Source organism: Pituophis catenifer, unplaced genomic scaffold (genome assembly GCF_029215685.1).
Source record: "Pituophis catenifer annectens isolate HBS135680 unplaced genomic scaffold, rPitCat1.0.hap2 SCAF_10, whole genome shotgun sequence".
In the NCBI taxonomy this organism is placed as follows: domain Eukaryota; kingdom Metazoa; phylum Chordata; class Lepidosauria; order Squamata; family Colubridae; genus Pituophis; species Pituophis catenifer.
Window position 1 is genome coordinate 20,153,551 of NW_027256890.1, and position 27,821 is coordinate 20,181,371.

At 45.0% G+C, this 27,821-nt stretch overlaps 2 protein-coding genes across 3 annotated transcripts; both read right to left on the reverse strand.

Annotated features, from left to right (window-relative positions):
- Positions 1–518: 518 nt before the first annotated feature.
- LOC139321746 (lysosomal acid glucosylceramidase-like) lies at positions 519–12,753 on the reverse strand. 2 transcript variants are annotated; one of them, XM_070950607.1, is made up of 10 exons: positions 9,058–12,753; positions 8,720–8,911; positions 8,489–8,638; positions 7,679–7,815; positions 6,730–6,902; positions 5,083–5,323; positions 3,775–3,999; positions 3,113–3,276; positions 2,703–2,828; positions 519–2,549 (listed from the first exon to the last, which is right to left on the reverse strand). In XM_070950607.1, exons 1-10 carry the CDS (start codon positions 9,128–9,130, stop codon positions 2,444–2,446), a joined length of 1,587 nt encoding a protein of 528 aa, XP_070806708.1. In that variant the 5' UTR covers positions 9,131–12,753; the 3' UTR covers positions 519–2,443. The 2 variants fall into 2 exon arrangements, with proteins under 2 accessions (XP_070806708.1, XP_070806709.1); XM_070950608.1 differs by having other exon boundaries at positions 9,051–12,753.
- A 391-nt stretch (positions 12,754–13,144) lies between these two features.
- On the reverse strand, positions 13,145–27,580 carry LOC139321749 (lysosomal acid glucosylceramidase-like). Its single transcript, XM_070950612.1, is given in 12 exon segments — positions 13,145–14,658; positions 15,899–16,024; positions 18,101–18,264; positions 19,583–19,810; positions 21,948–22,187; positions 22,491–22,541; positions 22,543–22,575; positions 22,577–22,660; positions 22,784–22,917; positions 26,243–26,389; positions 27,364–27,418; positions 27,420–27,580. Coding segments are annotated over 12 exon segments (1,461 nt in total). The 5' UTR covers positions 27,516–27,580; the 3' UTR covers positions 13,145–14,555.
- Positions 27,581–27,821: the final 241 nt, after the last annotated feature.

Here is a 27,821-nt window from a genome sequence, read left to right on the forward strand (position 1 = left end):
AAGGCTGATACATGATTTCATATGGTGTTTTTTAAATTATGCTAGACCATGATCTATTCAAAGTATAATTTTAATATAGAACGGCCTCTCCCCAATATGAAAAACTTAATCCTGCATCTTCCAACACACACCTTACCATAGTCTGTAAAACAGTTTCTGCGTTCAACTACACCATTTTGATATGGCGAAAACGGTGAAGTTTTGTAATGTATCAAACCATTTTTGTTAATCCAATTACTAAATTCTTTGCACATGAATTCAGAATGTCTGTCTGTCATTATCTGTTTGACTTTGATATTATGTTGAGTTTCGACTCTCTTATAAAATTCTTTGAATTTTGCAAATGTTTCGCTTTTGTGTTTGAGGGTGTACACGAAACCATACCTACTATGGTCATCGACTATATCCATGTGCACCAGTTGAAAAATGTGTGTGGTGCTCCTTATAGATTTCTTAGGTCGGGGTCTGTTTTTTAATTTTGAGCTTTTACAAATAGAACACTCTAGATAATTATCACAGTTGTTTACTTTAAGACCTTTAGAACAGTTTAACATCTTTTTTATAATCAGGAAACCTATGTGTCCCAATCTTCAGTGTAATAGGTGGGCACAATTATCATGTATAGGTTTACCAATAGAAATACATTTGTTATTGATTGGTTCAGTTACAACATGTTCAACATCAATGTTATCAACATTGTTACTATTTTCCCCTTCTGTGTTACATTCATTAGTATTACACCATCTTCTATATTCTCTTCCCCTTCTTTTTCTTCTACACCATCACTGTTTTCATCTTCATTACTAAAGCTAGAACTTATCTGTTCAATAGATTCGTGAGATGGTATATAGTAAGGTAGTCCACCTGATATGACTACGTTTCCTACTTCTTTTCCGCTGTTAGTTAACAATACATTACCATCTCTGAATAATACTTCTATTTTTGTTTCTTTACTCAATATTACTGTAGCAAGAACATTGTAAGGTATTTCTTGTATGAAAAGAACATCACTTACATTACCAATACCTGGAATATAAACATTTCCTTTCCCATCAACTTTTACAAGTTTTTGATTGGCTACTTTTATGTTGAATGACATTTTGGTGAAGGAAGTAAACAATTCTTTGATACATGAAGTATGTGACGTAGCTCCAGAGTCTAATAACCAGTAATTTTCTTTCTTACCTCTGTTAAAGATGAGATCAATATCCTTGAATCCGTTTACAGATTCACTATTTTTCTTATCATTTTCTCTTTTGGATACTCTACCCCTTCTTGGACTAGGTGATTTCTTGCACCTTGAATTAATACTTAATCTTTGATTACCAGGAGTCCTGTCATAATATTTCTGCCCAGAATTAGATCTCTTTCTATGAAAATTGTTATTTTGTGTTCAGGTATATTCATTAATTGGTCTTTCTCTAAAATTTCTTGAGCAATTTTTCTTAAAATGATCCTTTGAACCACATGTATACAGTAGCATCCTTGCAGGACATTTACTTGTTCATCAAAATCCACCTTCCTTGTATTTCTGTTTTCCCTACGCATTAATGCTCTATCCTTTCTGAGGTTATCCTCAGCTATTAATCTTCCAGATAGACTTTCAAGGGATAAATTTCCGTATTCTGGGTTCTCTAACTGATTAAGAAAATTGTCCCAGGATGAATCGAGGGAATTGATAATATTACTAATAAAACTTTCTTCAGATATAATTTCTCCCCTTAATACGTCTTAATAATCCAAGGGGTAGGCAGAATGCAAGCTGGAAAAACAACTTGTGTAGCTTTCCTCTCTTGGATTTACGAAAGAGGCTTATTAAAGCTTTGAAGAATTTTGTGAGAAGGGACAAAGAAGAAAGAAAGAAAGAAAGAAAGAAAGAAAGAAAGAAAGAAAGAAAGAAAGAAAGAAAGAAAGAAAGAAAGAAAGAGAAGGAAGGAAGGAAGGAAGGAAGGAAGGAAGGAAAGAAAGAAAGAAAGAAAGAAAGAAAGAAAGAAAGAAAGAAAGAAAGAAAGAAAGAGGATACAGAGAGAGAGAGAGAGAGTTGCGAGGTCAGGATTGTCATTTACTCAAGGCTGAGCAGATAGCAGCAGATAAGAGAAGAAATAGCAATCAGCAAATTAAAGCTTGCCAAAGTAATTTTGTTCTCAATAGGAGTGCACAGAAGAACAGTCAAAATCCAGTCCAAAGTTCAGAGAGCCAAGTCAGATTCGTCAAACAGTCCAAAGATCAGGGTTTCGGGAATCACAAATAGAAATTCAGGAATGATACCCATGTCCAAAGGATTGGAGACTGAGCATCATCAGACTGCTCCAGCTGTGTGTCTCCTGAGGCTGACATTCCACTGAGGCAGCTTCTTCAAAGTCAAACTCATGGGCTATAATACAATGTCTCTTCTCTGCAGAGCCTGCTATTCCTGAGCAAGAAGCAAATTTCCTTCCCTGTCTCAGGACCTCCTCCACAGGTAGGTTTGGATGGAGTGAGCTCTCGCGCGGTCCTTAATGTAACCCACCTGATTGTCCGAGATAGTAAAAGAAATATCGACAAACCAGCTGAAAAGAGAGGAGAAATTCTGGTCAAAGGAAACGTGCGACATTTATGCTTTTCAGAGTTGCAAGATTCTGTTGAAAAGGTTCGCCATCACTGTTCTAGCCCACAATATTCCCAATTTGGGGTCTCTTTTCCTCCAGACTCTCTTCACTTACTCGTTCAACACCACGACCACTGCAATGCCATCGGGTCTCAGGAAAGCTGAGGTCTTCAACAGACAGCTTTCAAACAAGCAAGTGGAGGTCAAAGCAACACGCACGGAGCCTTCAGGGATGAATTTGCTGGCCGGAAGAGAGAAGAAGTTACCCGATACCTCTGCACGTAGATCAGTTCAGACAGCCCTCCACTTACGACCACTCATTTAGTGACCGGAGTTACATGGAGCAGGGCACATTGAGTTATGGGTGTGAGCACATGTGTGCGTGAGCCCCCCCCCCACTCTCCCTGCTTTTGGCACGTGACGGCAAAGAGGTTTGCCATCCTGGCTATATAGCATCTGTATTATTTTTTTTCCTCATCCTCCTTTTCCTCCCCACCTTGCAAAACTGGTCTCAGCTGAGTTTACCTGAAATGTCCCAGGTGATAAAACATGGGCTGTTTGTAGAATTCATCTTTGAGGGGGTTCACAATGATGGGGCTGTCCACGGGATTGCCCACCCAGGTGGGACCCCCTTTCATGTCCAGGGCCAAGCTCCAGTCAATCCACCCGGTGACAAAGTGGTTGAGATTCTACAGAGATCAAAAGCATCAGGGGCTTTACCGGTTGCATTACAGCCCAAATCTCCCTTCCCTTTGCATGCCAGGAGGAAAAAAAGACATTTCTGAATTGAGCAAAATATGAAAGAATCGAACTTCAGACCACGGTCTGCCTTGGACTCAGGGAAAACTAGAGAGGGAAGGTTCTCTAAAGATGAAAACTTGCCCTCAGAAGTTGTGGGTGAAGAAGAGAATGGACGACCACTTGTCTGAAATGGGGTAGGGTTTCCTGCTTGAGGAGGGGGTTGGACTAGAAGACCTCCAAGGTCCCTTCCAACTCTGTTATTCTGTTACCCTCAAGCCCACCCTTCTTCTCATCCAACTTTTGATTCCCTGGCTCAGCTTTCCCAAAGACGCCATGACACCCTTTGACGTCCGAGAAGCTGCAAAGACATTTCAATCACTCGTCCATTCCTGCCCTTCTTATCGTCGAAGAGATCCATATTTGGTCGTAGCAAGGGGTCCCCTTACCGTCAGGATACTTCTGCTGTAATAAATGCCTCTCTCCCAGCTCCCTAGGGCAACCTTCACTTCCCAGTACACAAAACCATTGCAAGCTTCGGTGTAGAGGAGGAAGAAATCGGGGTACAGGCGATGGGTAACATCCAGAGTAAATCCAGCTGGGGTGACCGTATCAAAATACCAATGGATGCCAATGCCGGATATGAAGGCTGCCGCGGTACTATTGCTAATCACCTGTCAGGGGACAGAGGGAAGGAAAAGGAGCCTCAATCCAGGCAGTCCTCGACTTACAACAGCCCGTTTAAAGTTACAAGTTACTTTCAAACTTGTTCAAAGTTACAACAGTGCTGGGGGAAAAAAAAACGACCGATGACCGTGGTTCACACTTACGACCGTTGCACCTTCCCCACAGTCACAGAGGGAAGGAAGAGGAGCCTCAATCCCGGCAGTTCTCGACTTACGATGATTCATTTAGTGACCTACGTTCCCAGTTCCCCCAGGTCACGCAATCAAAATTCAGACCGACTGATTTGATGGTCGCAGCCTCTCATGGATCCCCTTTTGCGACCTTCCCGACAAAGCGAAGCCGAGGGGGGAAAGGCAGATTCGCTTAACGACCCTGTGAGGTTAACTTCACCACGGCAACGATTCGCTTAACGACTGGGGCAAGGAAGGTCATCAAACGAGGCAAAATGAATGGAAGACGTCGCAAGGATTTTTCGGCGCGATTGTGGTCATAAGTCGAGGGCTACCTGTACATCGTAGATTATAAAACCTATCATCCCCAGCCAATCCCTTGAGACATTTTGCCCCCCCAGCCCCATGGGGCTCCCAAAATTCTCCCCCAGCATCTTCTGCAATTCAGTTGTACTTCTTGGTCACGGTCCAAAACCTGGATACCTAGAAGTAGTCCTCAATTTAGGACGGGTTGCTTAGTGTCCATTCAAAAGTCAGCTAGAACCAGTCCTCGCACTTACAATGGACTCAGCATTCCTACAGTCACGTGATCTAAATTCAGGCACGTATAGCAAACCGGTGTGAATTTCACTCCCGGGGGGGAGGGTGTCACATGATCATTGGCGTTTGCGACTTTCTGACAAGCAAAGTCAATGGGGGGGGAGTTGGACTTGCTTAACGGCCTCAGGATTCACTTAATGACAACTGCCCCACCAGGGCAAAAACAAAACGGTAAATTGGGAATAAAGCTCACTCAATCATAGCTTTGCTCAGCAACGGGAATTCTGGTCCCGATCACTCGGTTGTAAGTCCAGGACCGCCCGTCGTAGGGTAGATACGTCCTACAGTTCGAAGACCTACCTGGTTGGCCCAGTTTGGCAAGTAAAACCTCATGTCATCCATAATGATCAGGTGAACATTTGGGTGGCTGCTGGCGGCGAGGGCGGGGCCCAAGTCCTTAATGATAAAGTCGCGTTGATGTTCCGGTGAGAAATAATTAACCGGAAAGCTGTCTATACTTATGAAAGCGGCGCCGGCTGGTTCATTCTGGGAGCTTAATGCCCAGAAAGTAATATTATTTTTAGCGTACTCATCTAGGAACCTAGATTCAAATAGAGAATGTTGCAATCATGTTAGTTTAACAAGCTGTATCTTTGCCCAGAGAACCAAGCCAATATTTTTTCAAACCCCTTGTATTTATGAAAACCCCTATTTCCCAACCCTCTGGCTGACCATCAGAATTGGCAAAGCGATAGAAATAAATCCATATTTGAGTTAAATATCCCAGATTTAGATTCCAATGATGCTTAGAGGAACTGATGGGCAAGGATGGGGGAAATGGGTCAACTTTGGCTTCCACAATTCCCAGCCAGGTTCTTTTTTTGGCTGATTTTTTGGCTGTTTTCAGGCTGTTTTTCTGTCTATTTTCTGGCTGTTTTCCAGGCCGTTTTCCAGGCCATTTTCCAGGCCGTTTTCCAGGCCAACTTTGGCCAGAAATGGCCTTAAAATGGCCAGAACAATAACCTTAAAACAGTAAAAAAAAAAATAATAAAACAGGCCATTTTCCGGGCCATTTCAGGCTATTTTCAGGCTTTTTTTCCAGGCCAAAATCGGCCTGGAAAATGACCTGAAAATGTCCCAAAAAATGACCTGAAAATGGCTAGAAAAACGGCCTGAAAACAGTAAAAAAACCAAGCCATTTTTCGCACCTTTTTCAGGCCATTTTCAGGCTGTTTTTTGAGCCAAAATTGGCCAGAAAAACAGCCTGGAAAATGGCCTGAAAATAGCCAGAAAAACAGCCAGAAAAACAGCCAGAAAAACAGCCAGAAAAACAGCCAGAAAACCCAAACCCAAAACAGGACATTTTTAGGGCTGTTTTCATGCTGTCTTTTTGGGCCAAATCAGCCTGGGAAATCAGCCTGAAAAACTACCTGAAAATGGCCCAAAACCAGCCTGAAAATTCCCTGAAAACAGCCCAGAAAAATGGCTTGAAAACAGTAAAAAAAAAAAAAAAACAAGCTATTTCTTGGGCCTTTTTCAGGCCATTTTCAGGCTGTTTTTTGGGCCAAAATCGGCCCAAAAAACAGCCTGAAAAATGCCCAGAAAAATCCCCAGAAAACCCTAACCCAAAACAGGCCATTTTTGGGGCCATTTTCAGGCTGTTTTTTGGGTCAAATTCAGCCCGAAAATCGGCCCGAAAAACAGCCTAAAAATCAGCCTGGAAAATGGCCTGAAAACAGCCAGAAAAACAACCAGAAAACCCTAACCCAAAACAGGCCATTTTGGGGCTGTTTTCAAGCCATTTTTGGGCTGTTTTTCTGACCAAAATTGGCCCCAAAAACAGCCAGAAAATTGGCCTCAAAACAGCCCAAAAACAGCCCAAAAAAATGGGCAGGGGAAGGGCCAGCCAGTGGTCTGATTTTCCAGTTCTCCAAACAGTGCAGAATTGGAACAACCGGTTCGGGAAAACCGGTCCAAATCGGCAGCAATCCCACCTCTGGTTATTACCTGATAAAATAACGAGCCCAGGCCTTGTGGTAGCGATCGCCTGGTTCTCCCTTTATCCTGGATTTGCCTTCAACCTTGTTGTTGACCCTTAGCCAGCCAGGACTGGTCCAAGGGCTGCCGATCAATGAGAGGGGTCTCCCGGCGTGGGCCATGATACGATGGAGAAGGGGGATCTGTGGAGAGAGACAAGAACTGTCTCCGGGGGTGGACTAATCGACGCTCCACAAGACCATTCACACCATCTCCTTGAGGGTTTATTGACTTTGACTGTGTTCATTCCGGAACGCTGCAGGTAGTTCTTGAGTTGTGACCGCTATGGAGCCTGCCCATTACAGTCGTTAAGTTGTAGCGGTCGTAAAACGGTTACCAACCCAACGGATTGACATTTTTCACCGACGGCGGTTAGGCAAATGGGGCCGTTGTAAGTCCCAACCCTGAGGTTGTAATTGTGAATACGGCGGTCATTAAGCCAAGGCCGTCGTTGTAAGGGTGATCCCGTTGTTTGCCTGGGGGGGGCGCTTTTGCTGAAAATAGGAAGTACAAAACTGGTCGGCTACGCCTCTGCCTGTCTGCACCACATTCCCACCAACCCTAACAGGTCTAACTATTGTATGTAAACAGAGAATAAACCCCACCCCCTTCTATACTGATGATGTTATGTACCTGGGTCATGAAACGTAGGCAAGAAAATCATCAAGCTCAGAGAGCACCAGGGACCCCACAGTCCTCCCCCTCCTCCTCCTCCTCCTCCTCCTCCTCCCCCTCGCAAACCCCACTCACTACTAGCACTGATGATGTTACCTAGTTGGGTCATAAAATGTCCTCAAGAAAACCACCAAGCTCAGAAAGCATCAAGGACACCACAGCTCATACTGGTAGCAGAAACCAGCCTGCAACACAACCAGGAAGCTCCTTAGTGGGCGGGTGTATTAAGTCTGTCCGAACTCACCCTAAATTTGGTGTCTTCAGGAGCCAGCTCAAAACACTTCAGTTCGAAGTCATTCACGCAGCGGTCATCGTAACTGTACGGCCGCGTGGAAAAGTCGGTGCAGCCAATAGGCCAACGCAGCAAATTGTACTCAATTCCTGCAGGAGAGAGGAAAATATTCCAGTCTTCTGATTTTCACAATCAGAAAAAGAAAATCCAGCAGGTTCTGGCGAACCGGTAGCGGAAATATTGAGCAGTTCGGAGAACCGGCAAATACCACCTCTGGCTGGTCCCAGAGTGGGGTGGGAAGGGAGATTTTGCAATATCCTTCCCCCAGGAATGGGGAGGGAATGGGGATTTTGCAGTATCCTTCCCCTGGAGTGGGGAGGGAATGGTAATTTTGCAGTATCCTTCCCCTGGAGTGGGACAGGAATGGAGATTTTGCAGTATCCTTCCTTTGCCACACCCACCAAGCCACGGCCACAGAACTGGCAGTAAAAAAAATTTGGATTTCACCACTGAAAAAAAGGTTCAAAACTTACCTCCATGAAATAATAATAATAATAATAATAATAATAATCATAATAATAATGGCATCAATGCCATCTCATAAAGATGGTTCTTGGTCAGAGGTGCATCTTACTCCTTCTCCCTCCCCTTGCTTTTTCCTTTCACGCTATGCCTTTCACATCCGTTCTCACTGAATTATATTTTCCCTGAATTGTTCTTCTTCCTCCGATTCTCGAGCATTCGGCGGATAAATCGAGGCAATTAAAAAGGAAAATAAAACTACCTGATTTTATTTTCAGCGGTCATTCCCAATTTTCTCACCTTCTTCAGAGAAGTAAGACCGGAGAAGTTGGTTTTGGGCTGCATAAGACAAATGCAGGATGTTGATGGCTGCAGCATCGATGAGCGACCCGCCGAAGCCTTTGACATATTGGTGCCGAACGGAGGGATCGTAGGTGTAGAAAATTCCGCCTGAGATACAAGAATGAACAGAATGAACAAAATAAAGAAGGGACCCTGGCAGGTCATCTAGTCCAACCTCCCCAGATTTACCGGAAGCTCCTGACTTGGCAGCTGTTTTCCCTTCGCTCCTCTCCAACCGTTGGCCGTCCCTGCTGGTTGTGTACTTGACAAAGCTGCCGACGTCAGGGAGGGAGACCGGGTCCACCGTGTCGCAGTACGTCGCGTTGCAAACGCACACCATTGCAGTTGCGCGAAGGTATTTAGGACTACAGGGCTGGCGTGCTAGAGATCGACCAAAAATGGACAGGGGAGGGGGGAAAGTAGGTGAATTTAGACCCCACCTACCAGCGCAACGGAGCCCCGCCCACTTTTTCTTCCAGCTCCACCCACAAAAAGACTTCCCGAAGGCTTCCCCACTGACCTCTGACCTCGACCATCCCTAAGAAGGCAAGGAACAGCGCCCTCAAAGCATCCCGTGTCTGCATAGCAACCTTGAAACATCAGCCTCCGAATTTTAGAGAAATTTGCCTGTAGGGGGAAGAAAAAAAAAAGATGGATTTTTTGTTGTGGGCATCCTTTGCAACATTGTTAATTTATTCATGCAGGGGTTTTGCAGCCCAAATCCTCAATCTGGCCCCCTGGCAAGATGTAGCGCACCTCCCCCCCAACCCAACCTCCACTGATCCTTCTGCTCTAAGGTTGGAGTCCAATGTAGAGCAATCACGACTGATTTTAATCTGCCAGATGTTTAGCACAGTCTTCACAATGACCCTTTAGGTGAACTTCAGAATAGAATAGAATAGAATAGAATAGAATAGAATAGAATAGAATGGAATGGAATGGAATGGAATGGAATGGAATGGAACGGAATGGAACGGAACAGAACAGGAGTGGAATGGAATGGAATGGAATGGAATGGAATGGAATGGAATAGAATAGAATGGAATGGAATGGAATGGAATGGAATGGAATGGAATAGAATAGAATAGAATAGAATAGAATAGAATAGAATAGAATAGAATAGAATAGAATAGAATAGAATAGAATAGAATAGAATAGAATTTGGAAGGGAACTTAAAGAGATAGCTGAGTATTCCAAATATTGGAAGACTGCTGTCATGTCCACCCCTCATCCTTCTTCTTAAAATAGACATCCCCAATTGCAGCAACCATTCCTCATATGTTTTAGCCTCCAGTCCTCTAATCCTCTTTATTGCTTGTTGTTGTGATGAAGAAAGACGCACAGGCAGGAAGAAGGTTAATGGGAAGGCCCAGAGAACAGCTTCTGGGAGCCCCCTTTTTATTGCTCTGTATAATCTTCGTGGCAGAAGCTGATTCACTGATCAAAGTTCACTTTGTAGTTGATTGGCTAAACAAAGCTAATGTTATAGGGTATGCTATCCATGTGGACAGTGCATGGAGAGTTCATGTTTTCCTGTTGCAAGCAATGTAACCTTGCTTATGTGACAGACCTCATGTCCTGAGGAGGGGTCTTTAAGGATCATTGTGCTGACGTTTGCATTCCTCAGCGTGGTTTGCCAACTACTGAGAAAACAACCACCCCTACATCTCCTCCTTTTTATTTTATTCTTTATTTTTTAATAATTTGTATGCATACATAACTTCAGATCTGGAGGGCCGAATTCTTGGACGAAATACCGTCAACAAACCAGGCAAACATTGCACGCAGCAGCAACAGCAAATTAAGGCAATGATAACTAAGATAACAATGAGCACTATTTGTAAGAACAAAGGTCGTGTTACAATAGGGATACTTTCCAACATCAACAGATGCCTTCCTAGTATGGTTAATGAATTCCCAACAATATGCTGCTACTTCTTGAAGCCTGCTACCAATGGCTAAAATAGTATAATTAACTTTTTCTTTTTGTAGCATTCCAGGGAGATATTTTGCACATCCCATATACAGGAATTTTGTTCCCAAAGTCCTTGCTCTGGAATTCCATCTTGCAAAGTCACTGTAGCCACGCCAGGAGGAAAAATACACATAAAAAGAATACACATTACAATAGTTACAGAACTGGCATTTAAACAAGCAAAAGCCGCTACTAAAAAGTTCTCTGGTGTTTGCGGTATGTCCTTTTCCTGTAGCAATTTTGTAGATTGAGCAGAGAGGGCCTTAATCTGTCCCCAGGTCACTTTATGAGCCTGGCGAGGTGCTCGGTCCTGATCCTGCTGAGGGTTCTGCAGGCTGAGGGATCGGGTTTTTCAGTCCTTGGTGCCACGCCATCCTTCCACGGTTTCACACACCGAGCAGGGATCCACACCGGACATGTAGGAGTAAGCACAGCAGCATACCCCCTTCCCCACATCAATAAGGGAACAGGTCTATGCCATTCGGGATTAGGCAATAATCTATACATTACCTGTGGCTGGGGATGATTTATTCTACTTCCAAAATGATTATCTACTGGAGTTGATAAATTTGTGATATTAAGATGATTCAGAGTAAACAGAACTTTATTCAACCATTCCTGTTTACCAGGGAGACCTATTGTCAACTTGCAAAGCTTTCAAGTTGCCATGAGCAGGAGGGAGGGAGAACTGATAGAGCTGATTGATTTCCCTAACTGAAGTGCATTCCATACATTCTTCCTGACCGCTATCAGAAGGAGGGTGTTGGATTTCACAGCCAGCCAAAGTGGTTAATTGGAGAATGTGATTTATGACATGGACAGAGGAGGGGAGAGACAGGGTCATAGGGGAACGTAAATCTACGTGGGATTAGTTCTTAATGCATCCGAATATTGCCGAAATGGTGCTCCTAATAAATGACTGTATTTCTTTTGAAGTTCGGCTCATGGCTCATGAATTAATTAGGGCATCTTTCGGAAACTTCACATCTATAGGAATCCCTACTGTTTGTTTATGTTTATCCAAAGCAGATTTTAAAGTAAAATTTGCTCGCTCCACTATGGCCTGTCCCGTAGAGTTATAAGGTATGCCAAAAAGATGTTTAATTTGCCATTTGTCACAAAATTCAGCAAAGGAGCGACTACAATATGCAGGGCCATTGTCTGTGATCTATGGAGCAAGCCTGAGGGGGAGAAGGGGAAAGGAGAGGATCTATGGGGCAAGCCTGAGGGAGAGAAGGGGAGAGGAGAGTGTTCTGTCCCCGTCTCCACACACACACAAACACAGCCAGCCGAGGGTTAAGAAAGCACTTGGCACGCACACAGGTCGTTATCTCAAACTTGGCAACAATATAAGCACCGTCTGCCAAGAGCTTTACTTCAACAGATAACATAAAATTACATACGCAGTGTAAATAGTCCAGCAAAACAATATCCCTTCGGCAGCTTCAGGCGTTGTTCAAGTGACTAGCCAGAGTTAGTTTTTGCTCGTCACAGAGTTTTACCAGCCACCACCCTCTCTTATATAGTCTCTGGGGTGTGGTCCAGTGACTCAGTTATAATCCCTAGCACGCCTCCTTAACTGCTGCAACCGTTTATCATGCCTTCGTTGGCGTGCATCCAGGAATGACGGCTCTCCTTCCTCGCTCTCATCAGAGACACCTGGCTCCTGGCTAATCTCCCCTTCCTCGGCCGGCACCTGAGACAGTGCCAGAGGGGAGGGGCCTGGAGAGGGAGGCCTGGCTGACTCCTCTCCCTCATGTTCGGAGCCTTCTTCCTCCGATGAGATAGGCTCAGAGGGCGGGGCCAGAACAGAGAGGATCTATGAGGCCAGCCTGAGGGAGAGAAAGGGAGAGGAGAGGCTTCTGTGGCGCTAGCCTGAGGGAGAAGAGAGGATCTATGGGGCCAGCCTGAGGGAGAGAAGAGAGGAGAGGCTTCTGTGGTGCTAGCCCGAGGGAGAGAATTACTCATTAATTTTTGAACTCTTTTAAGTGTCGATTTATCAAGTCCGATCACATAGTTCCGTAACGGAGCATGGGTATCCAGCTAGTTGTTCATGAAATAAAACCTCTGAATCTTTAAGTAAGAACTATCATTTGTGTTGCTGTGTCCTGTTTTTTTTAATTTTTTTATTTTTATTGGGATATTTTTATGACACTTGAGCAGCGGAGGGTTGGTCTAGAAGACCTCCAAGATCCCTTTCAAGTCGGTGATTCCCTTTGAATCTTCAGCACGCTTTGCTCGGATGTAACACAGCAGGTCCCCCCCCCCACCCCAATTTTTTTTTTTTAAACATTTCAGGCTTTAATCAAAAGAAAAACACCGGAGCGAGACGTGAGTTGTTTTGCACCAGTTTTGACAGTTGCTTTTCACATGTCTCTCAGAGACGTCAAGCAGACAACCAACGCAAGGTGTGTGTGCATAATTGGAACTGGGGGCACAGAACCAAGCACAGGAAAGTCACACCCCAAAATCCCACCAACAGAAATCTTGTGTTATTTATTTATTTATTGGTTCGATTTAGATGCCGCCCTTTCTCCGGAGACTCAGGGCGGCGTAACAATGCGTTAAGCAATAGCCTTCATACTTTTGTATATACCTGCTTAGTGGGGCTTTGCCCCCCCCCCCCCCACAAGCGGTGTTCTTTTTTTTTTAGACCCAGTTTCCCACAGAAAAGAAAACACCGGGAGCCACAAAAACCCTTCCCTCTGCCTGACTTATTTCTCGAGCGGCCACAAAACTAGCATACGTCGTTGAATTAAACATTCTGTTTTCTTCTGAAACTTTTCTTTTCTTGGATTTATCCACAGCTGGTTGAAACGCTCAATAAACCGGATACCGGCGAGTGTCGCACATCGGAGGGTGTGACGCATATTTTGAGTGACAAGCAGCTGCAGCCGAGGAAGACGTCATCAAGCGTCCACATCTGGCAATCCAGGTCCTTGGAAAGAACTCGAGAGTGCATAAAAATGCCATATCCAGTTTAAACATCTGGCTGAGTGTGCGATGAACCATTAATAATAATAGAAATAATAAGCCACATGGTATTTTAATTCTCCTTTGTGCAGGACGCACAATCTGAAGCTGGGAAAAGGCAGATCTTAGTAAACGTAATCAGCTAAGTATTGGTGTCACGCAGGGGTGAAATCCAAAATTGTTCCCTACCGGTTCTGTGGGCGTGGCTTGGTGGGCGTGGCAGGGGAAGGATACTGCAAAATCTCCATTCCCTCCCCTCCTGGGGGAAGGATACTGCAAAAATCTCCATTCCCACCCCACTCTGGAGCCAGCCAGAGATGGCATTTGCCGGTTCGCTGAACTACTCAAAATTTCCGCTACCGGTTCTCCAGAACCTGTTAGAACCTGCTGGATTTTACCCCTGGTGTCACGTTGTCAGTTACACCGAAAATAATTTGAAGACGGAAAATGAAAAACAAAAACCCCGGCTAATGATGATCCCAACTGCTTAATTTGAAATGCTGACCACGAATCTGGAACAAGATGGACTCAACCGACTATTTTTTGTTTACTGGCCAGATGCCCTTCCTGTCGTCAATATGGAGTTATATTTAGCAGATATATTCTCTGGTAGCTAGGAATCTGGAACAAGATGGACTCAGCCGACTTCATCCAGGTCGAACTCCACGAGATGAAAGTCGTATCTTGTCTTGGAGGCGGCCGGTTGTGGGAAACAGTCCCTGTGGCTTGTAAGCCAGGATTCGAAGCTTAATGAAGGGCACTTCCAAAGGATTGGGCAACACGCAGCGCTGAAGCCAACAGTCTTGCCAAGGAATTCCCAGCCAGAAAATTAGAAGGAACATCTTGGTTTTGGTTAATTTGAACCCACTATCGATAGACACTTCAAGAATCATGGTTTGTTCATCCCAGCAAACATCAAATCTCTGCTTCTTTGGTCCTTGTCAAGGTTTATGTCCTAGAAGAACGTAATCCATTGGGATGAACCACCATCTCACCTCCCGAGAGGGTTAGTAAACTATCCCAGTAGTTCAGTTATTTTTTTCCTCCTAACTGGCACCCAGTATGATACTCCTTCCTTACTGGCGCTGCCAGAGATACGTCTGGATGGAGTTGGCGGGGATTTGGGCTGAAATAAGTCCAACCGAATCGGAAATTTCGAAGGTGAGGTTGAACGAAGACCTGTGTCGAGAAAAAAAGATGGAAAAGAAGGGAAGGAAGAAAAGACGGAAAAGAAGAGGGGAGGAAAAGTGGGGGAAGGAATAAGGAAAGGAGAAGCAAAAAGAAAGGAGAAACAGAAGCAGAGACACAATCACAAAACCGTGGGCAAAACAGCCACGCAATTGTAACTTGCCTTCTTCTACTCCAAAGTATTTATCACAATTTTTTTTGGGTTGGTGTTGTTAATTCCTGCAGAGTTTCTAAACGAGGAATTTCTCGCCCGACTGTCAGGGTGGCTAGAGTCTTTGACACCCAGTTCGGTGTGAAAAACTAAAAATTCAGACCACTGAAATGGACACTTTTTTTTTTCTGCTGTGCTCCATTTTATTCAAGTATTTATTAAATTTAAATGCCCCTCCCCTTCCCCGATAAATGGCTCATTTTGAGCCCAGATGTCAACACACTCGAATTGAGAAGACAGGTAACTAGGCTAACTTAGCGACGTGAACCTTTGGATATAGCCTGCTTCGAAGAGGGAGGTGCTTGAAAAGGACCCCCCCCCCAAAAAAAACCTTCATGAGAACTAGTAACTTGACTCTTTGAAAAAACAGACATTTGGAATACTGGCACTCAACAATTAAGGACCACCAGCACTGCCGATCCATCGTGTTAGGAAATGATTTTACCTAACTTGTTGGGCTGGCAATATATAAACCATCAATATAGCTTTAAGACTGCTGTTTTGCAATATTGCATCATACTGTGTCCTGATTGGTTAGCGCTGTAGCCAATGTCCTTAAGAGGGAGCTAGAAACATGGTTTGTTTCTCTTTGCTGATCGTTACTGCTCTTTGCTGTGTTTGCTACTGTTTGCAAATAAAGAAGAACTGTTAATGTGTATGACTACGACAACTGGTAAGAAGACTTTGTTATTGGAATATCCCTGGACTATTGTTTTACTATCTACTGCTTTATCTGTGTATGACCTTTTATTGGACTGTGCCTTATTACTATTTCCTGAAAGTAAACAAACTCAATGTATCTCTGTGTTGGCTGTGTTGTTTCCTAACTACTCTCAATCGCTTTCATGTGCACACCCTTGCTACTCAAGGGTTGCTCTGCGAATTCCTCAACACATCGGGACGAAGCTAACCCTAACCCTAACCTTAACCCTAACACCCCTCCCCCCCAAAAAACCTTCATGAGAACTAGTAACTTGGCTCTTTGAAAAAAGCACAGACGTTTGGAATACTGGCACTCACCTGTTAAGGACTACCACCACTGCCGATCCATCAGGACGAAGCACCGCGACGTGTTCCAGATTGGAACTAAGGTAACTTTTAACCACTGTCAGCCCAACGCGCTGCGATCCTTCGACAATGAACTTGCTAGGAAGGGAGAAAGAGGAGGAGAGGATGAAGAAGAGATCCCACTGGGGGGGAGGGGGAGTGGGGAAGGGGATCCACCCCGGTTTAGAAATCCGGAGCACAAAACGGGGGGGAATGTGGCTCCTTGAAAAGGAGCCACATTGTCTTAAAATGGTACACGAAACATACCTCTCACTTCCCCCCCCCCCCCAAAGTGACAATCCTGTAGGGAGGTTGATTGGTTGGTTGGTTGAGCTTCAGGTTGGGCGGTTGAGTTTGGCTCATTGAGTTTAAGATTAATCGGTTGAGCTTCAGGTTGGGCGGTTGAGTTTAGGGTTAGCTGGTTGAGCTTAAGGTTGGCCGGTTGACCTTAAAAGTGGTTAGTCAGGTGATAATAAGGTTGGTCGGATGAGTTTAAGGTTAGTTAGTTGAGTTTCAGATTCAGAAAACAGCCCGGAAAATGGACCGTAAAATAGCCTGAAAAACTGTCTGTTTTTTGGTAATTTTTCGGGGTGTTTTCAGGCTGTTTTTCAGGCCCAAAATGGCTGGAAAATGGCCCAGAAAACAGCCCAGAAAATAGACCAGAAAACAGCCTTTTTTGGGTCATTTTTCGGGCTGTTTTCAGGCCATTTTTCAGGCCCCAAATGGCTGGAAAACAGCCAGAAAACAGCCCAGACAATGGACCGGAAAACAGCCTGAAAAACTGCCTGGGGTTTTTTTGGCCGTTTTTCGGGCTGTTTCCAGGCTGTTTTTCAGGCCCAAAATGGCCGGAAAAATGGCCAGAAAACAGACTGGAAAATGGACTGGAAAACAGCCTGAAAAATTGCCTGTTTTTTGGCTGTTTTTCAGGCTGTTTTCAGGCCATTTTTCAGGCCAAAAATGGCTGGAAAACGGCCCAGAAAACAGCCCAGAAAATAGACAGGAAAACAGCCTTTTTTGGGCCATTTTTGGGCTGTTTTCAGGCCGTTTTTCAGGCCAAAAACAGTCGGAAAATGGCCAGAAAACAGCCCAGAAAACAGCCCGGAAAATGGACCGGAAAACAGCCTGAAAAACTGTCTGTTTTTTGGCCGTATTTCAGGCTGTTTTCCAGGCCCAAAATGGCTGGAAAACGGCCCAGAAAACAGCCCAGAAAACAGCCCAGAAAATGGACCAGAAAACAGCCTTTTTTGGGCCATTTTTCGGGCTGTTTTCAGGCCGTTTTTCAGGCCAAAAACAGCCGGAAAATGGCCGGAAAACAGCCCAGAAAACAGCCCGGAAAATGGACCGGAAAACAGCCTGAAAAACTGTCTGTTTTTTGGCCGTATTTCAGGCTGTTTTCCAGGCCCAAAATGGCTGGAAAACGGCCCAGAAAACAGCCCAGAAAATAGACTGGAAAACAGCCTTTTTTGGGCCATTTTTCGGGCTGTTTTCAGGCCGTTTTTCAGGCCAAAAACAGCCAGAAAATGGCCGGAAAACAGCCCAGAAAACAGCCCGGAAAATGGACTAGAAAACAGTCTGAAAAATTGCCTGTTTTTTGGCTGTTTTCAGGCCGTTTTTCAGGCCAAAAATGGTTGGAAAAATAGCTGGAAAAGCCAGAAAATGGACCAGAAAACAGCCTGAAAAACTGTCAGTTTTTTGGCCATTTTTTGGGCTGTTTTTCAGGCCATTTTTCAGGCCAAAAACGGCCGGAAAACAGCCAGAAAACAGCCCAGAAAACAGCGTGGAAAAAGGACTGGAAAACAACCTAAAATTTCCTTGTTTTTTGGCCGTTTTTCAGGCTGTTTTCAGGCCATTTTTCAGGCCAAAAATGGCTGGAAAACAGCCCAGAAAACAGCCCGGAAAATAGACTGGAAAACTGCCTTTTCTTTGGTCGTTTTTCAGGCCGTTTTCAAGGCCGTTTTTCAGCCTGTTTTCCAGAGCTCTGGCGCCCGCAAAAAAACAGCTGGTGGGCACGCCGGAAACCAGAAAAACAGCTGGCGACGGTGCACATGGCCACAGAGTGGGCTGTGCGTTCCACCTCTGGCACATGTGGCATAGGTTCGCCATCGCGGCCTTAAGGTCACTCCTCCTTTGGGGCTCAATGCCCACTAGCCCCCCACCCCGGCCTGCCGGTTACACCTGAAGTGCCCCAGGTGGTAGAACATGGGCTGCTTGTAGAAGATGTCGCTGCTGGAGTCCACAATGATGGGACTATCCACGTAATTCTCCACCCAGTTGGGTCCCCCTTGTAAATCCAGCGCCAGGTTCCAGTCGATCCAGCCGACCACGTGGTGATTCAAATTCTAGAGGGAAGTTGGGGAAAGAATCAGGGTCTCTGATGAGGAGGGGGAGAAGAGCATGCTAAATCTTTACTTCCCTCCCTTCCTCTTCCTTTCTTCTCTTTACTTCCTTCCTCCAACTGCCTTCCTCTCTTTTCTTTCTCTCCTTTATTCCTCTTCCCTTCCCCTCCAATTCCAAACTCCTTCCCTCCCTCCCTCTGCTTTTCTTCCTTCTTCTTCCTTCTTGTTTTCCTTCCCTCTTCCATCCCTCCTTTCTCTTTCTTTCCTCTACCATTCCCCTCCAATTCTCCTCCCTCCCTCCCCTCTTCCTCTTCTCTTTCTTTATTCCATAGTTTCTTCTGACCCTTCTCATTCTTTTTTCTCCTCCCTCCCTCCTTTCCTTCCTTCTTCCCTCCCTCCCTCTGCTTTTCTTCCTTCTTCTTCCTTCTTGTTTTCCTTCCTTCTTCCATCCCTCCTTTCCTTCCTTTCTCTTTCCTTCCTCTACCATTCCCCTACCATTCCCCTCCCTCCTTCTTTCCCTCCTCCCTCCCTCCCTTCCCTCTTCTCTTCTCTCCTCCCTCCCTTTCTTTCTTCTGTTGTTCCTTCTTTTCCCTTCCCTTCTTTTCCTCCCCCTGCCTCTCTCGTTATGTTTCTCCCCCTCCCTCCCCCCTCCTTCCTTCTTTCCTTCCTTCTGTCCTTCCTTCCTCCCCGTGCCTTTCCTTCCTTCTTCCCCTCTTCCTCTTCTCCCCTCCCTTTCTTTCTTCCATTGTTCCTTCTGACCCTTCCCTTCTCTTCCTCCCCCTGCCTCTCTCTTGTTATATTTTCTCCCCCTTCCTTCCCCCTTTCTTTCCTTCCGTCCTTTCTTCCTCCCCTTTTCCTCTTCTCCCCTCCCTTTCTTTCTTCCATTGTTCCTTCTGATCCTTCCACCCTACCTCTCTCTTGTTCTTTTTTCTCCCTTCTCCCTCCCTCTCCCTCCTTCCTGCTTTCCTTCCTTCCTTCCTCCCTCCCCTCTTCTCCCCTCCCTTTCTTACTTCCATTGTTCCTTCTGACCCTTCCCTTCTCTTCCTCCCCCTGCCTCTCTCTCGTTATATTTTCTCCCCCCTTCCTTCCCCCTTTCTTTCCTTCCGTCCTTTCTTCCTCCCCTCTTCCTCTTCTCCCCTCCCTTTCTTTCTTCCATTGTTCCTTCTGATCCTTCCACCCTACCTCTCTCTTGTTCTTTAATGCTCCCCTCTCCCTCTCCTCCTTCCCTCCTTCCCTTTCCCCTTTCTTTCTCTCTCTTCTCTTCCTTCTTCATCAACTTCCTCCCTCCCCGCTCTCTTCCTCCGACACCCCCACACCGTACCTCCAAGATGCTATGACTGTAGTCCTCCCCTCGGTCCCAGGAACCCAGGATAACATCCTGTTCCCAAAAGAAAGAACCAGCGCACGCTTCCGTGGCAATCAAAAAATAGTCAGGGAAGAGACGCTCGGTGGCTTCTACGGTGCTCTTGATGGGGCTGATGAAATCCATGTACCAATGGAGGCCGATGCCATGGATGTAGCGATAGGCTTGGCTCTCACTGCTCAACACCTTGACGGGGGGGGGGGGAGGAGGGGGAAAGGATCAGAGTCGGGAGGGAATGCAGAGGTCATCCAGTCCAACCCCTGAGGATGTGCAGGCATTGCTACTTCTAACTCAGTTAGAAGGCTATCTAGCTTAGTGCTTTTTAACCTTGGCAAGTTGGTGGCTCCAACTCCCAGAATCCTCCAGCCAGCCGGCTTTAAGAGGGGTGGACTTCCACTCCCAGAATTCCCCAGTCAGCCTGCTTTAAGATGGGTGGACTTCCACTCCCAGAATCCCCCAGCCAGCGTGCTTTAAAATGGGCGGACTTCAACTCCCAGAATCCCCCAGCCAGCCTGCTTTAAGATGGGTGGACTTCCACTCCCAGAATTCCCCAGTCAGCCTGCTTTAAAATGGGCGGACTTCAACTCCCAGAATCCCCCAGCCAGCCTGCTTTAAGAGGGGTGGATTTCCACTCCCAGAATTCCCCAGTCAGCCTGCTTTAAGAGGGGTGGACTTCCACTCCCAGAATCCCCCAGCCAGCGTGCTTTAAAATGGGCGGACTTCAACTCCCAGAATCCCCCAGCCAGCCGGCTTTAAGAGGGGTGGACTTCCACTCCCAGAATTCCCCAGCCAGTAGGCTTTAAAATGGGCGGACTTCAACTCCCAGAATTCCCCAGTCAGTCTGCTTTAAGAAGGGTGGACTTCCACTCCCAGAATTCCCCAGCCAGCCTGCTTTAAGAGGGGTGGACTTCCACTCCCAGAATTCCCCAGTCAGCCTGCTTTAAGAGGGGTGGACTTCCACTCCCAGAATTCCCCAGCCAGCCGGCTTTAAGAGGGGTGGATTTCCACTCCCAGAATTCCCCAGCCAGTAGGCTTTAAAATGGGCGGACTTCAACTCCCAGAATTCCCCAGTCAGTCTGCTTTAAGAAGGGTGGACTTCCACTCCCAGAATCCCCCAGCCAGCCTGCTTTAAGATGGGTGGACTTCCACTCCCAGAATTCCCCAGTCAGCCTGCTTTAAGAGGGATGGACTTCCACTCCCAGAATCCCCCAGCCAGCCTGCTTTAAGAGGGGTGGACTTCCACTCCCAGAATTCCCCAGTCAGCCTGCTTTAAGAGGGGTGGATTTCCACTCCCAGAATTCCCCAGCCAGTAGGCTTTAAAATGGGCGGACTTCCACTCCCAGAATCCCCCAGCCAGCCTGCTTTAAGAGGGGTGGACTTCCACTCCCAGAATCCCCCAGCCAGCATGCTTTAAGAGGAGTGGACTTCGATTCCCAGAATTCCCCAGGCAACATACTGGCTGAGGAATTCTGGCATCTGAAGTTCCTCCATCTTCCACTTCTCAAGGTGGAATCCAATGTATTTGAAAACCTCACATTTTTACTCTTAAAAAAATTGAAAAATCTCAGGCCTCTTGGCTGTTGGACAGGACACCACCAAGAGATCCCCAAAACATTACCTTCCTTATTGTGATCTACAACCTTAATGGAAAGAAGCAATGCTGGATAATCTTGAAAAATGGAAGCATCACGGAAATCGTCGTAATCTTTTAATGACCTCCATAATAATCCCTTGCGGGGTGGAGTCTGGGCAACTGAATGGAGCTGAATGTTTTACTGGCCGGATGCCTGTCCTGTCGCCAGTGCAGAGTTTTGTTCGGCAGATATATTCTCGGTGTACCCAGAGAGAGAGAAATATCTGCCTCTAGCTAGGATTGAACCCACAGCCTCCTGATTGCGAGGCGAGGAGCTTCGCCTCTAGGCCACCGCACCGCTCAAAAACGTCACGGAAACGGATCAGGAAAATGAAAATAGAACGCAATGTACTTTTCCTAATGGATTTTTCCGCCCTGTTCCTGGCATCTTATGGTTTAAGAATAGTTAACTTTTATTATGCTTTTCACACATCTTCCTCCGTATTTCATTTTGCTTTTCCTTCCCATCTCGCCGTTACAGAAGCCTTAAAATTTGCTCAATAATTTTAGAACCAGGCATCAAAGTTCTTTTTTCCCTGTGTTGATTAACCTCTTTTATTTCTTGCTCTAGAATGCTGGCATTTGTCTGCTTCCCTCCAACTCACATTCCCAGCCTTAGGGACTAGCAGCTTGATTCTTAAAAATCATTTAAAAAAAAAAACGTTTTGAAGTTTTAAGCTTTCCACTCACCACTTTGGCCCATTTAGGGAGATGAAGTCGGTTGTCATCTAAGGTAATTAACCGGATATCTTTGTGTAAACTCCGAGCCAAGGCAGGGCCAAGATCCAGGGCAATGAAGTCGCGTTGTGATTCTGCGGTGAATCCCAAAGTTTGGAAAGGATAATTTTTCACAAACCCAGAGGAAGGCTCGTTTTGAGCGGTGATCGCCCAGAAGGTTAAATTCTGCTTGGCGTATTCGTCAAGGAAAACCTTGGCCAAGGGAAACAAGACCCCGTTGTTCACATTTAAACCAGAAAAACTGATTTTTTAAAAATTTTAAAAACTATTTTTTTTTAAATTTTAAAAACTATTTTTTTTTTATTTTTAAAAACTGTGTTTTTAATTTTAAAAACGACGTTTTTTAATTTCCATAACTATTTTTTTTTTAAAATTTTAAAAACGATTTGAACTGCAGCGTGTGACTTTTAAGAGGTTGCCCAATACCCTTCGCCGCCTGCAGAGGGGCGGTGTTTCCCCAAAATTCAAGACATTTGTCTGCCTGTTTCACCTGACAAAATAGTTAGCCCAGGTTTTGTGGATGGCATCTCCGGCCTGCCCTTTTAGCCCATCCTTTCCCTTTCCAGTCCTCGTTGTTTTTTCATCCAAATCGGAGCGGTCCATGGACTGGCCATAAGGAAGATGGGCTTCTTCGACATAGCCTTGACCCGATGAATGATGGGGATCTGTGGGGGAGAAGGAGGGGGAGGGGAAATCAACAAGGACCAGTGATGGCTGCCCCAGAGTCACCTCCCTTACCTCTCTGCAAACCCCCCCCCCTTTTTGGGGGGGAGGGGGGTAAAGCTTACTTTCATTAGGAGGTCTTCTGCAACCAGGCTGAAATTCTTCAACTCGTAGTCGTACGGAAAATCATCGTAAGTGTACGGCCGGATAGAGAAATCGCAACTCGCCATTGGCAGGCGCACAAGATTGTATTCGATCCCTGTGGTGTGTCGATAGGCAGACAGTCAGCGTGGGGCGGTGCGTGCGTGGGGAGTGTGATCTGACCAGGGGGTGGGCTTCAATCATTTTAGCAAGGGGTTCTCTGCCCGGTTGCTGAGTGGGCATGGCCACCATGGTGGGCGTGGCCTAGTTGGCCTCCTGCACCATGGGGGGGGTGGGGGTGCGGTTTTGCCCTCCCCGGGCTCTGGAGGCTTTCCTCGAGCCTCCAGGAGGGCGAAAAACAGCCTCCCCCAGGCTTCAGAGGCCCTCCGGAGGCCGGAAATGGAAACGGCCCTTCCCTAACTTCCGGTAGGTCCGTTTTTCGTCCTCCCCGAGCCTCCACATGCACCCTGCACCCAAAACAGGCCGTGTTGGGACTCCTGGGAGGGGCGGGTTGGGTGGGGGCCAGCCAGGAGTGGGATTTGGGGGGGTTCTCCGAACTGCGCAGAATCTTAGCTAGAGGTTCTACCGAACCCCTGCGAACCCCCCAGCAAATCCACCCCTGGATCTGACCGCAATAACTCAGCTTGTACGCCATCAGACCGCTGTTTTATCTAGCCGGGCCAAGAACCGGCTTTGAGATTTATTGATTTATTATTATTATTTATTTGCTTTGCAAATTCGAAATCCAAAACTTAGCAACTGGATAACACAATCACATCAAGGGGGGCTGTCGTTGCCGATTTGGGCTGGCGGGGGATCCCTGCCTCGCACTGCGCCGGGCTGAGATATCTGCTGGCCGGGATATTACTTTTGGCTTGTTGTGTTGTACGTAAAAACAAACACCCAGTGACAATTTACTTCATCAACCCCCCCCCCCCACCGGAACGGCGCAAAGGTATTCTATTCTATTCTATATTCCGATCTTAAGTGTGGCTACTTAAAACGCAGCTGAAGTGTTAGCAAAATACAGCTAGTCCTTGACTTATTTACGGACCGTTGAAAAACGTCTCCCAGAAATATTGGGCTCAATTGTGGTCGTAAGTCGAGGACCACCTGTAGAAGGAACCTGTGCTAATTGCCTTTTTTGGGGGGTGCTAATTGGCACCCCCAAAGAAGGGCAATCTAAGTGCCTAGTTCTCAGTAAGTCTTAGCAACGTAACTTTGCTGCCACACAGTGCAGCAATTCTGTCTTTTAAGAGCGTCACAGTGGAAGGGCAGGGAAATAATCTGAGGTTTGTTAATTATGAAACATTGACGCTGGCATCCTCTATTATTTATGTATATGCATGACTGTGCCATTTTCTGAAATAAGACTCCCATTATGAAACAGAGAGATGCTCCCCTCCACCTTTTTAAATTAAAAACAAACATAAGAGGAGAAAATGGACTGAATTGCTTGCAAATAGAAATTCTTCCCTTAAATTCTTGTTCCTGCAATCCAGTTTGTCCAATGCAGGCACTCTCTCTCCCTCCCTCTCTCTCTCTCTCACACACACACAACTATCATCTATCTCCATCTATCTATCTATCATCCATCCATCCATCCATCCATTCATCCTTTTATGTATCTATCATATATTCATTATCTATCTGTTCGTGTATCCATCCATCCTTCCATCTCTATCTATCTATCATTTCTATCACCTATCTATATCATCTATCTGTCTGCCTATCTCTTATCTATCTATCTATCTATCTATCTATCTATCTATCCATCCACCCATCCATCCTATTTATATATCTATCTATTCATTATCTATCTCTGTGTCTCCATCCATCCCTCCGTCTAACTCTAACTAATCTATCATCTCTATCATCTCTCTGTCAACTATCATCTTTCTATCTGTCTGTGTGTATCTATCTATCTATCTATCTATCTATCTATCTATCTATCTATCTATCTCACCTCTATCTTACCTCTCTCTCTATCTCACCTCTCTCTCTTTATCTATATCACCTCTATCTTTCTCTCTCTATCTCTCACCTCTCTCTCACCTCTCTCTCACCTCTCTCTCTCTCTCTCTCACCTCTATCTCTCTCTCTCTATCTCACCCCTCTATCTTACCTCTCTCTCTCTCTCTCTCTCTCTCTCTCTCTCTCTCCTCTCTCTCTCTCACCTCTCTCTCTCTCTCTCTCTCTCACATCTCTCTCTCTCTCTCTCCATAAATATCACTCCTCTGAAATCCCCTACTCCTGCAATGAACTTTGCCCAATCCAGGCCTTAAGGAAGGAAAGGCGATTCTTCCGTCGTTAACAAACAGAATAAAGTAATTATCTATCCTATTACTAATCCACCAATCATCATTGTTTTTCAGCCCCGTTGGTGATGCTAAGAATTTTAATTTTCAAAAGGAAGCCTGTTTCCCCCCCCCCCATTCATGTTCTCAAAGGGAAAGATCAAAGCTTAAAAAAAATAAAAGGTTTTAGTTAGTCACATTGGCACGTCCTTCTGAGCTCAATTCATTCTAGATCCCTTCTACCCTGTTTCCCTCTCCAAAATAAGACATTATCCCCTGATAATAAGCCCAATCGGGCTTTTGAGCGCATGGGCAATAAGGCCAAGCGCTTATTTCAGGGTTCAAAGAAATATAGGACCGCCTTATTTTGGGGGGAAACATGGTAGATAGATAGGTAGATATTAGACAGACAGACAGACAAACAGATAGATAGATATAGATTAGAGAGAGAGAGAGAGAAAGAGACAATAGATAGAGATAGATAGATGATAGATAGATATAGATTAGAGAGAGAGAGACTGATAGATAGATAGATAGATAGATAGATAGATAGATAGATAGATAGATAGACAGATAGATAGATAGATGATAGACATTGATAGATAAGATAGACATGATAGACAGTTGGATGATAGAAGATAGATAGATAGATAGATAGATAGATAGATAGATAGATAGATAGATAAGATATAGATTAAAGAGAGAGAGAGACGATAGAGATAGATAGATGATCGATATAGATTAGAGAGAAAGAGAGACTGATAGATAGATAGAGATAGATAGAGATAGATAGATAGATAGAGATAGATAGAGATAGAGATAGATAGATAGAGATAGATAGATAGATAGATATAGATTAGAGAGAGAGACGATAGAGATAGATAGATGATCGATATAGATTAGAGAGAGAGAGAGACTGATAGATAGATAGATAGATAGATAGATAGATAGATAGATAGATACCCCTGTTTTTCCCCAAAATAAGACATTATCCCCTGATAATAAGCCCAATTGGGCTTTTGAGCGCATGGCAATGAGGCCAAGCGCTTATTTCAGGGGGTCAAAAAAATGTAAGACAGGGTCTTATTTTCGGGGAAACACAGTACCTCCCCCCTCAATCATTAAACCCCTTGCAGTGACGTTCACCTTCCTCCGAGAAGTAAGAACGGAGTAAATATCTCTGGGCATTTGGCGACAAAGCCAGGATGTTGAAGGAAGCTGCATCTGTGACCGAGCCCCCAAATCCTTTTATCCTTTGATATCGCTGGGCCTCTTCCAAAATCAGAGTAATATCTAAGAAAAGGAAGGATGGGAAGGAAGAGTCACATTGAGGTGAGATAAGTGGCCTCTACATTTTATAAATAAATACATAAAATAAAAACCACAGGTAGAGTCTTCGGAGAGGGGCGGCATATAAATTAAATAAATTAAATTAAATTAAATTATAATTAAATTAAATTAAATTAAATTAAATTAAATTAAATTAAATTTAAATTAAATTAAATTAAATTAAATTAAATTAAATTAAATTAAATTAAATTAAATTATTAAATTAAATTAAATTAAATTAAAATATTACATGTAATGGAATTACAGATTAGTAATAGTAATTATTATTACTTACATCCACCACCACTACTATTATTACTATTACTGCTATTACTATTACCAGTATTATTATTTTGGCTACAGGTAGACTTCGACTTACGACCGCAACTGAGCCCAAAATTTCGGTCGCTAAGCGAGACAGTTGGTTAAGTGAGTTTTGTCCCCCCTTTTTAACGACCTTTCTTGTCACCGTTGTTAAGTGAATCACTGCAGTCGCTAAGTTAGTAACACGGTTGTTAAGCGAATCCGGCTTCCCAGCTTGACTTGGCTTGTCGGAAGGTCGCAAAAAGGCATCCCGTGACCCCCCCCCCCCTCCCGGGACGCTACAACACCGTCATAAATAATGAGTCAGTTGCCAAGCGTCTGAATTTTGATCACGGGACCGCGGGGGAGGCGGCAACGGCCGTGCGAAAAACGCCGCTGTAACTTCGGTCGCTAAACAAGCCGTTGTCAGTCGAGGACCGTGGGGGGGGTTGGACTAGATGACCTATAGGATCCCTTATTAATCTGTAATCCAGCCTGTATTTATTCAATTAAAAACCACCTGTCTCCTTCTAGAAGGTGGAATTGTCTCTCCGCTTCCTTCCGCAGCTGCCAGCCCGCTTGGACCTTGGGGAGATGGGACTTGTAGTCCTGACACATCCGAGGAAGAGAAATACCTGAATTGGTCGTTTTGTTCTGGAAATGACCTTCTCTGCGTTCCAGTCGGTTCCCCGGATTTGCTGGATTCGTACACCACAAACTGACCCAAGGGAGGGAGGACGACAGGATCCTGGGTGTCGCAATAGGTACTGTTACAAACACAGACCATTGCGTCGTTGCCGAAATATTTCTGATTGCAGGCTCTGCTTCCTGAATGGAGAAGGGAACCGTTTTTACAGAAAATCTATATTAGAATATATCGGTGGAATATAAAACAGGGCCTCGACACTCAGCAGTTCATTTAGTGACGGTTCAAAGTTACAATGGTGCAGAGTTTCTCTCTCTCTCTCTCTCTCTCTCTCTATTAACTTTCTATCTCTATCTCTCTTATCTATCTTTCTCTATTTATCTTTCTCTCTAGCTATTATCTTTCTCTCTTTCTCTCTCTTATCTATCTTTCCCTATCTATTTATCT